Source organism: Sipha flava, unplaced genomic scaffold, assembly GCF_003268045.1.
Source record: "Sipha flava isolate LNK unplaced genomic scaffold, YSA_version1 164_pilon_pilon, whole genome shotgun sequence".
Classification (NCBI taxonomy): domain Eukaryota; kingdom Metazoa; phylum Arthropoda; class Insecta; order Hemiptera; family Aphididae; genus Sipha; species Sipha flava.
This window is the reverse complement of record NW_020271825.1, coordinates 1,702,713-1,714,799: the sequence shown is the minus strand read 5'-3', so window position 1 is coordinate 1,714,799 and position 12,087 is coordinate 1,702,713. Positions and strand designations below refer to the sequence as shown.

Below are 12,087 nucleotides of genomic sequence, written 5' to 3'. Positions count from 1 at the left end.
TGTAGGTTTTTTTTTTGTTTTTTGTTTTCGGACAGTAATTATTGTTGCGAGCCACGGGATTCGTTTTAATCGGTCGTTCTCGATCGCCGCTGCGGTAGGGGGAAAAATTGGCTCATTTGTCCAAATAACGCGTACGGAACAACGGTCAATAATAGTGACTGTGCACTGTTTAATTTCCCTACCCGTTGGACAATGTATTTTGGCTTTGCGCATTTCATGACGAAAATAATATTTGAAGGCAAATCCTATTTTGGTCAGTGCGGTGGTTCTCTCGACGTCGAATGCACCGTTGGCCACGCAGTTCAGTTTATACTTGGCTACACCGCGCGCAACTATTTCGGTGTACATCGAGCGTGTTCGTGTTGTCGACGAAAAACGTTTTCGACTTTTTAGTCCCGTTTCATTTATTATTATCATTTTTTCTTCGCGATTATTCGTTTTCGGTGGACGCAGCAAACACACGTGCACCTCTCCCCAACAACACACGACTTCTGTTCGCTGCGATTCAAAGTTTTCTTTTTTTCCCAAAAATATTTCGATTCGCAGTTGGCTCGATCGTCCGCGTCACGCAGAGGTGTATATTTCACGTTCAATCCAATCGAGTGGGTAAATATATCAATTTTGACGTTTAAAAATAATTCGGGTTCTATCTATTTTAGCGCTTTCGGCCTTCCGTAAACGCAGAACTACGTCTGTGTAAACAGGTGGTTCGATCTAAGCTCACGTCGAGCCGCATTCGGTCCATTTAAGGGGTTTTCGTTTTTCTCTTCATATTAACCCATGGTCGGGGGGGTCATGGGATCATGGGCCTTTTGATACGAAAAACTCCAAAATGTAGTTCCATGAATATTATTAGTCCAATATTTGGCCGAGTCCCAACAAATAAATAAAACTTGTTGCCAACTATTTTACAAGCGAATTCATAAATTTTTATTTATGTGTATAATACACGAGGGTCTTAATTTAGACCGACACCTGTTAACACAACATTGACCGGTTGAATAAAACAGTGCTTATTGTGTACAACATAGGTTCGCACACTACATCATTAATCAACTTATTAATACTGTATTATGTTTCATTTTTGTTTTCAGAAATCCCCTGTGATAAAGAAGAACCTGAACGAACAAGAGCTCGAAAATATTTGGGACGAAAAACAATTACAAATTTTGGTAAGTTTATTAAAAACACAATTTACATTTTTGTTTATCTAACAAAAGTTTAATTATTCAGTTGGAATCGTGCCAAGACTACGATCAAAGAAGAAAAATCAGAGCCAGGTTAAGGCAAATCATGGAAGAACATAAAGGTAAATGTATTACAAATTAATCAATTATGAATATTTTAATTATTAATTATGTGTTTGATAAGTAAATAATTAGGTAATACAAAAAAAAAAAAAAAATAAGAGAATTGAAAACAAATGTTGTCAACGATAGAAACTTGTTTCTATGTACATTTAAAATGTATTTATTTATTTTTATATTCTTGACACCTGAGGGCATTAGTGTACAGGATTTCTTAAACATTTATAAACTTAATATCATTTAGTATACAAATATCATAAAAATAAAGTTTTGAATATAATAAAAAAAGTAATTAATGTAACTAGGTAATAATATAAACCACTGAAATAATAATATGCATGATTTAGTAAATATTAATTTTAAATATTCAAAACTATTATTAGACAAATTATATCTTTACTTGATATAAAATGTTTTATAGATATTTATTTTATTATTTATATACCGCCCAGTCTTACGGGTGACTATATCTTTCTTTGCTTTCATACAATAACCATGTATTTTTCAGCATCTAGTTCTCATTGACACTTGTGCATTATTTTATACAAGCGGCAATATAATACGAATCCAATAAATATTTTACTGGATTTGTATCGGAATCGTGCATTCTTAAAGTTTAAATCGATAAGTATATAAGTGTACGGCAGAATAAGACAATACGAGACAATACAATACTTGTATATTTATATAAGATAAATCAATGGATAAATAAACGTCATCGTTCACGGCTTCTCGTTAAATAAATACCGCGATAGTAAAAAATGCAGGGATCGAAGGGTCGTTTGACGTTATTTCGAACACCTTGTTTTTCAAACAATACACCTAAAACGTTTGTATATTTTTCTATAGGTACACATACTGTGTACAATTTTTATAAATATTTACTCAGTACGTATACATTCGGGCGAGGAGGTAAATCAAAAGATTTTGGTTAAAATACAAGGAGCGCTGGACCCAGTCGGGCGGTCATCCATTATCGAGTATCTGACCAAGCTGCAGATCAGCCTGCGGCAGACGCGTTTTCGTCGTCGCTCCAGTCGCCAGCGAGCCGAAAATGTTTTGTAAAGACGCACAAGACATTTTATTGCTATATTTATTTATATACCGCCCAGTCTTACGTAAACAAACACGTCGTATCGTATGAAAACACTAGTAGAACGATGTCGTATAAAAGAAATGCAAACGTATATCTATGTAATAGACATTATTATTTTATATTCATAGTAGTCCACCATTTTCAAACGCATTTCACTGGCATTCTGAGATTAGATTCTGGCATAATTTCATAGAGTATTCGATTTACATTCTCGTATCTGTATATCAAACCTCTTTGACCGGGATCATTTGAACTGTGTGAATTTTAAACTTTCAATACTTAGAACCTGCAGTTCGACATTTGCACCTGTATCATGTGCACGTTTCTTACGTTTTTTCCCCCCTTAAGATTTGATGTGTGTTGTATGTTTATATTATGATTATATAATATCTAATAATTTTGGCGAAAATATGTGTCACGAAACACGTATAATGTAGATGTCTCGAAAAATCGTTACCACGACGAACATGGTATCCCCGCGTTTTTTTTTTTTATTTTCCGTGATGTTATAAATATAATGTAACGTAATAAGGTGTGCAATGAAAAATGCTAGTAGATGTCCCTATTTTGTGCGGGCAAATAACAAATTGTACGCCATACATAAATGTATAGGTGACGGGTGACTATATTCTTTTTACTTTCATACGATATCCATGTATTTTTCAGCGTATAGGTCTCACTGACACTTGTGCGTTATTTTATACAGGCAAAGGTCATATAATACGAATCCAATAAATATTTTACTGGATTCGTATCGGAGTCATATATTCTTAAAGTTTAAATCAATAAGTATATAATTATGTAGTACGACAATATAGGATAAATCAATGGATAAATTAAATATAAGTTCTCGGCTTCTCGTCAGATAAAAACTGCGGTAGTCAAAAGAACAGGGATCGGAGGGTCGTTTGACGTTATTTCGAACATCTTGTTTTTCAAACAATACTTATAAAATATTTGTGTATTTTTCTATACATATATATTTCATTAATATTTACTTAGTACGTATATTTACATGTATAATATTTACAAACAAATTTTATGCAAATATATTGAACATATTTGAAGATATAAAACAATTATCTACAAATCGAGACCGTTATGACATTTACACTACATAACATTTGAAGAAAACGGTTTTTGGTCAATAATAATAATAATATGTAAATTAGAAAAAAAATCATTAAACACGTCATTCCGGCGTAGATACATAATAATATATTGTAACATTATTACCGCGGGCTCTCGGGCGTATATTCTAGTAACTGAAACCATGTCCCTGGTAATAATAAAAAAAAAGAGTTATGAGAATAAGTTAATGATATCGGTCGTGAGAAACTAAAAACTGTGACGCCGTGCCCTGATATTCGGATCTGTAAATTTCAGCGTGCGCCGACGTCGTGTCACAGGCGAGCACCGGTTGCAGTGTGACGGCCCAGGATCAATCGAACGGTGAGTTGAAGCCTTTGTGTAACTTAAGTGGTAAAGGTAACGCGACCGTTGTGGTCGACGACTCGGGCACCGAATCGGGCGAAGATGTGAATCAAAAGATGTTGGTGCAAGTGCAAGGGGCGCTGGCCAACCTGGAGAGCGCGATACCGGCGCTGGACCCGGCAAGGCGGTCGTCCGTGATCGAGTATCTGACCAAGCTGCAGATCAGCCTACGGCAGTCGTCGTCGTGCAATAAGCCGACGCCGCCGCCCAGGAGGTACGGCAGCGGCTCCAAGAAGGATCGACAGGACCGGCACACGGTGGGCGTGTCGTCAGAAGAACTGCAGGACGCCAGGCGGTATCTGGAGAACAACGGTTCCGCGGCCGTGACCCTGCCGACCGCGACCAACACGCCCGTAGTCTTGTCCGCGTGCAACACACCACGCAGCTACGAGGCAGCGGCCGCGACGACGGCCGTTCAACCGACGTCCAAAACGTTCAGGCCGGTCAAGTTCGTACCGCCGCCACCGAAACGAGCAGCCCGGTACGCGGAGGATTACATACCCGAGCCGTTCAAGCAGTCGCTGCAGAACGGTTCGTTCTCGTGCCCTCCGGTGCAGCATGTGGTCGTCGAGAACTTGGACCGTGGCGGTGGGGGCGGCAAAACCGCGGCAATGCGTGATTGCGGCCTCTCGTCCGAATCGTCGTCGTCCTGCGGCGACCCGTCGGATGACAACGACGAACACGACGAGGACTACGACGAGGACGAGGAGAACCACCGGAGGGCGACCGTGTCGTCGGCCCAGCGTTTGCTGCAGATCGCGTCCAGCGACCGCAGGTTCCGGCATGGTAAACGGACGAAGTCGAAGCGAACTGGACTGGATATGGCCGCCGAACACTCATCCGGAGACGAGCGACAGCCGCCGCAACACGGATCCGGGATGAAAGGAATGGGGCTGTCTGCCGGGGGCCTGCCACAGTTCGAGCCGAAGACGGCTAGCGACAAGAAGTACCTGGCACTGTTGCAACAGACCCGGGAAGAAGATATGGCAGCGGAGCCGCCGTCAGCTTACAACCCAATGCAAGTCAAGCAACTGGGCAACTGCTGGGACAATCGTTTCGGCCGCATAAAAAACACATTCGAGAACATGAGCGGGGCGGGCGGCGTGGTCCCGACGCCCTCGCCTAAGGGCAACAAGGCCAAAGCGTTTTGGCACGACATCTGCAAGTGTCCGTCCGAAAACAGCATGGCTTACCGGATGTCGTTCAAACCGGCCACGAGTTCCGGCGAGAACGGGTTTTCGCACGGTGCCCGGTCCGCGTTCAAGCCGGTCGCGCAAAAAGCCGATCCGGCGACGATCGCCGTACCGGGACCGGCCGCGGTGGCCGACGTGTCGAAACGCCTGCCGCTGTATAACAGCGCGGTGACCACGGCGCACCGGCCGTTCGTCCACCAGCCGGTCGACGATGCCGGACAGCAGCAGTGGACGAACGCGTTGTCCGAGTGGGACAGTCGGTCGAACAGCCCCGCGGACGTGCGCGAGTCTTGCGGCACGGTGGTCAGTCGCGTGATGGGCAGCCCGCAGACCGCGAGCATAGTGAAGAGCAACATGCGCGTGTTCGACGGCGCCGCGCCCTCGATGTTCATAAAACCCTTGCAACCGTCCGCGCCCTCGATGTTCATGAAACCCTCGCAGCCACCGTCGCCGCAACGGGTTGAACCGCAACCGTACCGGGGACCGACGACGAACAACAATCAGCCGTCGCGTTCGACCAAACCGTCGGCCCGAAGTCGCAGCCCTCAACGTATGGTCGTGCAGCAGAGGTCGCCCACCACGTCGCCGGTGCGCTTGCCCTCGGTGCTGCAAAAGTCCGAGTCGTGGCACCAGCTGATATTGGGCCAGACCAAAGCGAACCAGCGACTACTGCCGCTCGGGAGACCGCAAGCGGCCCCGGTCGACGCGCCCAGCAAACAGGAGATCGCCCGGAAAGAGCTGCTCGTCCGCCAGTACCTGAAAGCGCCCGAGGCCGGCGGCAGCGGCGGGAGCAGCGCGCGCACGTCACCGAAAATGGCCAAGCTCAACGACGACTTCGAAAAAGTGGACGACACTTTCGAGAGTCTGTTCACCGAGGCGTGCTCGAAAGCCAAATGAACAGCTGACCGGTCCGATCCCGATGGACGACACGCGTTGTTTTTTTGTCCGATAAATTTTAGTATATTTTTTTAATTTTTCGTGATATTTGCATTTTTTCTTTTCTTTTTATATTACTTTGTTTTACCATTTAGACACACATGTGCTACGGCGCCAACACTATATTTATATTACTACATTGTCATATTATGTACGTCGTCGCGTGCACCGTGCGCGTGTCGTTCGCGCCACGTTCCAATCGTCGTAATATCGTTCGAACGACGATGCGATACCTATTTTTGTTATTTTTAATACTTCATTTTACCTAACCGCCGTGCATTCATACGCGATAATTATTTTGTTAAATATTTTATTAATCACATTGCATTTCGAGGATATCCTAGGAGCGAGTGGATAACATTAAAACGAAGAGTGCCTATAAATATTCTACTACTACTATTACTACTACTACTACTACTACTACTACTACTACTACTACTATTATCGTCTCCTATATAGCTTCTTCGCATCTATATGTACCACGTTGAACACAAAAGTACGTTCTTTCGCCTGTCGTTTTGTGTGATACGTGTGGTTTTCAAACTAAACCTCGTCGAATTATTATTTTTATGTACAGTATACGGAGCCGAATAATTTGAGATATTTCCGCCTCGAAGCAATATTTTGGCTCGTAAAAGTTCGGTATATTTTTAATGTATGGTAAAAAAAAATAGCGGTAGAAATATTTTTATTTTTTTATTTTTTTATTTATTGTCGACATTCGACATTTTATCGGAAAAATAGAAAAGTAACGTTTCTCTAAACGAATTTTATAAGGGGAAGTTTTGTTATTTCCGTAATAATTATTGTTTTGTTGTTTCATCGATTGTGATACCTAGGTTATGTACAGTTGTGACAAATTGATTTTTATTCTGCCAGATTTAATTATTTATAATCACCCGTTTCCATGGAAATTCTTTTTATCGTTTTAAGCCGTGTCCAGACCAAGAAACATGTGTTGCCGACAATGTTGGTGACAAAAATCAGAAATGTTTCTGAAATTTGTGACCAACAATTGTGTTGGCGACATTGTCTCCAACAAATTTTTGTTTTCCATTCGACTCGGGAAAAAGGCGACAATGTTTATAAACATAGTCACCGACAATGTATTGACACGTCCAGACCGGTAAAATTTTGTCGATAAACATTTATAAATACACGTCATATTTGGTTATCCGTTTAAGTTCACCTGGTCCGTCTGTATGTATCGCATATTTTAACCAGTACATTTCTTTTGAACGGATATTTAACTTTTTTTTTTATCAAATAATGGAATGGTCGAAAGAAAGTGTTTGTCATCTAATTGATTTATACCATGAAAAACAAATATTATGGGACCAAACTCAACCCGAGTACAAAAATAAATTTAAAAAAAATGATGCGTGGTGTGAAATTTCAAAAATTCTTAATACTGAAAAATTAGAAGTCGAAAAAAAAAAATGAAAAACTTGATTAGTCAATTTTATCGGGAATGTAAAAAGGCGAAATCTGGTTCTTAAAACTACCATTACACCTACATAAGAAAATGTTTAAAAATGTTTAAGTAATTAATTATAAAGATAAATTGATATTTTAATTTGTAACAAATATAATTTTACCCCAATTCTCCAGATAGACCAATGTCATCACGTTTAATATCAGTCATTAAATCATTTCCACTGTACTTTTGTTTTGCTAAAAGACTAGGACGAACCCAATACCTCTTTTTGGAGGTCTTTTTCGTTTCCAAACTTAAAATTACGTAAGCAGCTGCAGCAATAGCAACGTCTTTCTCGTTCCACATTTTCACCAAGACTAATTCACAAATGTTTAGCAAATATGTTGCTTTGGTGTGGACGCGCCTGTTTTTAAATTTTGTTGGTGACATTTTTAGAAACATTTTGTCGCCGACATTGTTGACAAAGTCGACGACAAATGTTTCTTGGTCTGGGCGCGGCTTAAAAGTCACTCTATTGGTTTATGAATTCGAAAAAATTGTTGCGCTTTCAATTTAAAATAGAAAACTGTGTCCATAAAAAGACATTTCAACGGTGTCTGATAGGACGCAAACGTTTCATTTCTCGCAATAACGAAATCGATCATCGTTGCGCCATAATCGTACACGTCACAGTACATCGTTAAAAATAATAACACGAAAACGTGTGTTAAGTTCAACGGGTTGATTTAGTGTCCATCCCGCCCTCGTCTCAAGTCTTTCGACTCCGTAATATTGTACGTAGGACGCAGTAATAATACTACGTCATTAGCCCGTGTGTCTTGTGTGCTCTGTAAAACTACGTTAAGTCGTCTAGTGTAAGCTGTGATCAGATAATATCAGATTATTCTACCTATCAATGCGTTGAATCCGCTCGCTCGTTTGTCCCATCATCTGGTAGTTTGTAGCCAAAGGTGTGAGCTTAATGTTAACGTGTATACCGCACATGCTTCATGTTTTGTGTATAAAATACACTAATGGTTTACAATAATAATTATAATAATATTCAGAACCGTTTTAGATTAATCATAAGTTGTTTGTTGTTTTTATTTTTTAAACATTTTTTTTTTTTTTTGTTTTAAATAATGTTTTATTATGCGAAGATTTTTTTCTTTAACCTAATTATTTTGATACTCATCCGCAAATCGCATTGTACAATATCGTTTAGCATTTGTGCACTATTTAGAAAAATACCACAACTGCCTCCTTTCTATAACGTTTGCAATTGTTTTTGTTCCAGAAGTCGTCGAAACGAATTCGTCGAGCGTGTCCAGCAAAACGGAAAGCAGCTCGTATGTAAAAACTGAAGGTAATACTTGCTTAGGATTAATCAAACATCATTAAACGTCGTTGAGGTTGGAACATTTTTGAAAATCGTTTTATTTTTCTGTGTTCACAGTGCATACTAGGACAACGACTTCTAGTAACCGTCTGACTAAAGGTAATTTTTTTTTCTGTTCATTTTCAAATACAATAATGTACCGTATATGTTTAATCAACCACACAGTGCTTGTAACCATTTAATGTATACCTATAACGATTTTTCTCGTTCGTTCTTTTTACAGCCAACAGCGTTAGTTCTTCGCCGTTCGCCAAGTTCCAGCAACTCGAACGTCAGAACTCGGCTCCGAAGTAAGTAGTTTGCATTTAAATCTCGCTGTCGCGAGTCTATTACGATCAACAGATATATGTTAATATGTTATTTTATAGTAATGTTAAAGTTGAAAAATTCTTCAAAACCCATCTTTCGGATTATCATTTAATATTTATTATTTCAAGTACTAACATTTAATATATTACCATACATACATAAAGGTTAAGAACAGTTAATACTTCTTAGCTTTATATAATTATTATACATGTTCCTTATTACTTATTTAACTCTAATTTGGTTCTGGTTGTTGAATATAAGTTTTAATTTTTAATGGGAAATTGGTATCTAGCGATGAAATCTGCAACATCTAATACTATTTTTTAAATAAATAACCAAAATAAGTAAAATAAATCAAAATTTGATCTATATCGTTATCATTCCAAAGTTTTTGACACGCGTATAACTATAAAAAGAAAATTATATCGCATTTGTAATTTGGTATTACAAATTGTTGTTTTATACCGTGAATTTTTCCAAGTGACGCGTATAAAATCATAATAATCTAAAAATCATTAGGATGTTTTTAGTTCTTAATATTGTTTCGTTCATTAAAATAAATAGCTCTTCCTTGCTATATTTAATTGTATTTTAAAATTTTGTAGCTAGACTTATTTGCTTATAAAATATGTAACATTAAAAAAAAAAAAAAAAAAAATGAAAGATAAAAATTAAGATCCTAGTAGACAAAAGTAGCTTATTGTCAATTTCACGTAGACATGGTAGATTATTAATAACTCAACAAATATTCTATATATATAAATATATATATATAGATTTTTTTATAGTTTTACATGGTATAACTTTTTAGTTTAATTCTTATTACACTGCAATAAAAGTTCTGACGTTTTGCGTCTCTTTTCATTTATATACATTTGTATATAAATTAATTATAACAAGTATATGCCATCAATATGTATATATATGTATATTTAATACAATGTCGAGTTTAAGTATCGAATTCTTAGCTAAATATTATTTAAGTTTGCATTCTATTGAACAAATTAATTATTTGTTTATTATAGGATAAAAGTAACGATCTTAATAGACGTTAATAGTTAGCAATCATTAAATAAATCCGGGATCTATTTTGACGGTGGTCAAGTGGTCAATCAAAAAACGGTATCACACTTGTTCATGGATATTTTCTTTGTGTACTTGAAACATAAAAACTTTTTTTTTTTTATAGTCAGTGAAAAGTTTAATTAAAACGAAATGAGATAGAGAGTTCGGAACGTTTCCAAGAAAAGAAAAAAATATACTTTTTTCTCGAATTCAATTACCAAAAAATACTTTACTTAGTTAAAAAAAAACTAATATGATTAACATATTGTATACGAAAGCCCGGTGCCAATACGCGGCACGACTTTATCGATGAATTCGGCGCTGTATTAGTATATACATAATATAATATGGAAAACGTATACGATATGCTTAAATATATAGTTGATTGTTCGTCAAATATATATTTCGTGTATATTTCACGAACTTTTGTTTACTTCGGTATGTAGTAATGCTTGAACGAATTTTTCTGTAACATGATTGGTAACGTTATTCGGGGCATTTTGCTTATAGCTCACAATCGCGCCCTTGCTATAAATTCACCGATCCCGCCCTGGCGCGGAGCGCTTCGTCAATCAAAGATCGCCTTCTCAACTGGGTTAAAGCTCAGACAAAGGAATACAAGGTATACATTTTGTTTGTTGTTTTCCTTTAACAGGTGTAGTAGTACTACGATTTAAAAGCTCACCGAGATGGCGTGCGTGATGAATGTTTCGTATACATGTACGGGTGTACCTATTTATACGCACGTAAATGCGTGATTACATTTTTTTTTCTCGCGACTATAAACAGTATTTGAACTTGCATATAGTTATACGAAACTAACAATGTTCAGAGCTAACACGAAGGGATTTCATTTAATGTCGGATTTAACATATACTTGTTGCGAATGCATGTTAAATATATATATTTTTTATTTATTATTAACCGCTGTGTGGGTTTATTTTCGACACTAAACAATAATAAGCTTCGTGTTTAATATTTTATCAATACTATTACAATTGTTATTATTTTTTCCGTTGTACTACTATAGTGTGCGCGCATGCCTGTGTGTGTGTGTGTTATATATAATATCATATTATGTGCGCAAGATACGTTTTAAGTTTTAATGTTTTACAATTTATGTGTTTACTTTAGAACCTCCAAATAACTAATTTCTCAACAAGTTGGAGTGATGGTCTTGCGTTCTGCGCCCTCATCCATCATTTTTACCCGGAAGCATTCGACTTCGATAAACTAAAACCTGAAAACCGTAGAGAAAACTTCGAAATTGCATTCAAAGTAGCCGAGTGAGTATATATATATGATATTATCATGTACCTACCTATTTAAATGTACTGACATACCGACCTGTCTGTTTTTCCTTAATAATTTGATGGTCCAAGTATGCGACTTGTAATGAAAATTGAAAAATAATTAAAATTCAATAATGGTTTCGATTACTTTCTACAACATTTGGTCTGATTTTGCGATTTTTATTCTTTAAAATGAATGTCACCGAAAAATAAACGCTTTCTTAGTAAGAGACCAGTAGTGGGTACACATTTTATAATTGAACTTACATTAATTTGAACACAATATTGAAACTGCAGTTCATAAAAATGTATTATTCGTTTGTTTCCATACGATATCACTAATTGCGAGTAATACTGAGCGAAGTATGAATTTATGACAAATCGTTTAAGACCGACAACAAAAGAAAAGTCTTAAAGTTTCCACGCTGTACACGGATACATTGGCTTATGGATATGTCGTCCGCACAACACTAACGAGTAAAATGAACCGTTTCCCTGTCATTGACAAGTGCGACGTTCCTGATAATATTTTAGCAAGACCCCCGCGATAAGATAAATCCATGTCGAAAGTAAAATTTT

General features: G+C 37.9%; 1 protein-coding gene across 7 annotated transcripts in view; it reads left to right on the top strand.

Moving 5' to 3' along the window:
- Positions 1 to 12,087, top strand: part of LOC112679599 (calponin homology domain-containing protein DDB_G0272472-like) — a 50,620-nt gene that overhangs the window by 36,775 nt on the left and 1,758 nt on the right. For 5 of the 7 annotated variants that reach the window (XM_025549469.1, XM_025549472.1, XM_025549471.1 and 2 more), the window contains exons 13-20: positions 1,095 to 1,172; positions 1,234 to 1,309; positions 3,790 to 3,855; positions 8,741 to 8,809; positions 8,900 to 8,941; positions 9,066 to 9,132; positions 10,727 to 10,838; positions 11,351 to 11,502. In XM_025549469.1, the coding sequence (XP_025405254.1) occupies positions 1,095 to 1,172; positions 1,234 to 1,309; positions 3,790 to 3,855; positions 8,741 to 8,809; positions 8,900 to 8,941; positions 9,066 to 9,132; positions 10,727 to 10,838; positions 11,351 to 11,502 (662 nt within the window). Of the gene's footprint in view, positions 1 to 1,094; positions 1,173 to 1,233; positions 1,310 to 3,789; positions 3,856 to 8,740; positions 8,810 to 8,899; positions 8,942 to 9,065; positions 9,133 to 10,726; positions 10,839 to 11,350; positions 11,503 to 12,087 lie in introns of those variants that run through there. The other 2 variants (XM_025549473.1, XM_025549474.1) reach the window with 2 other exon arrangements.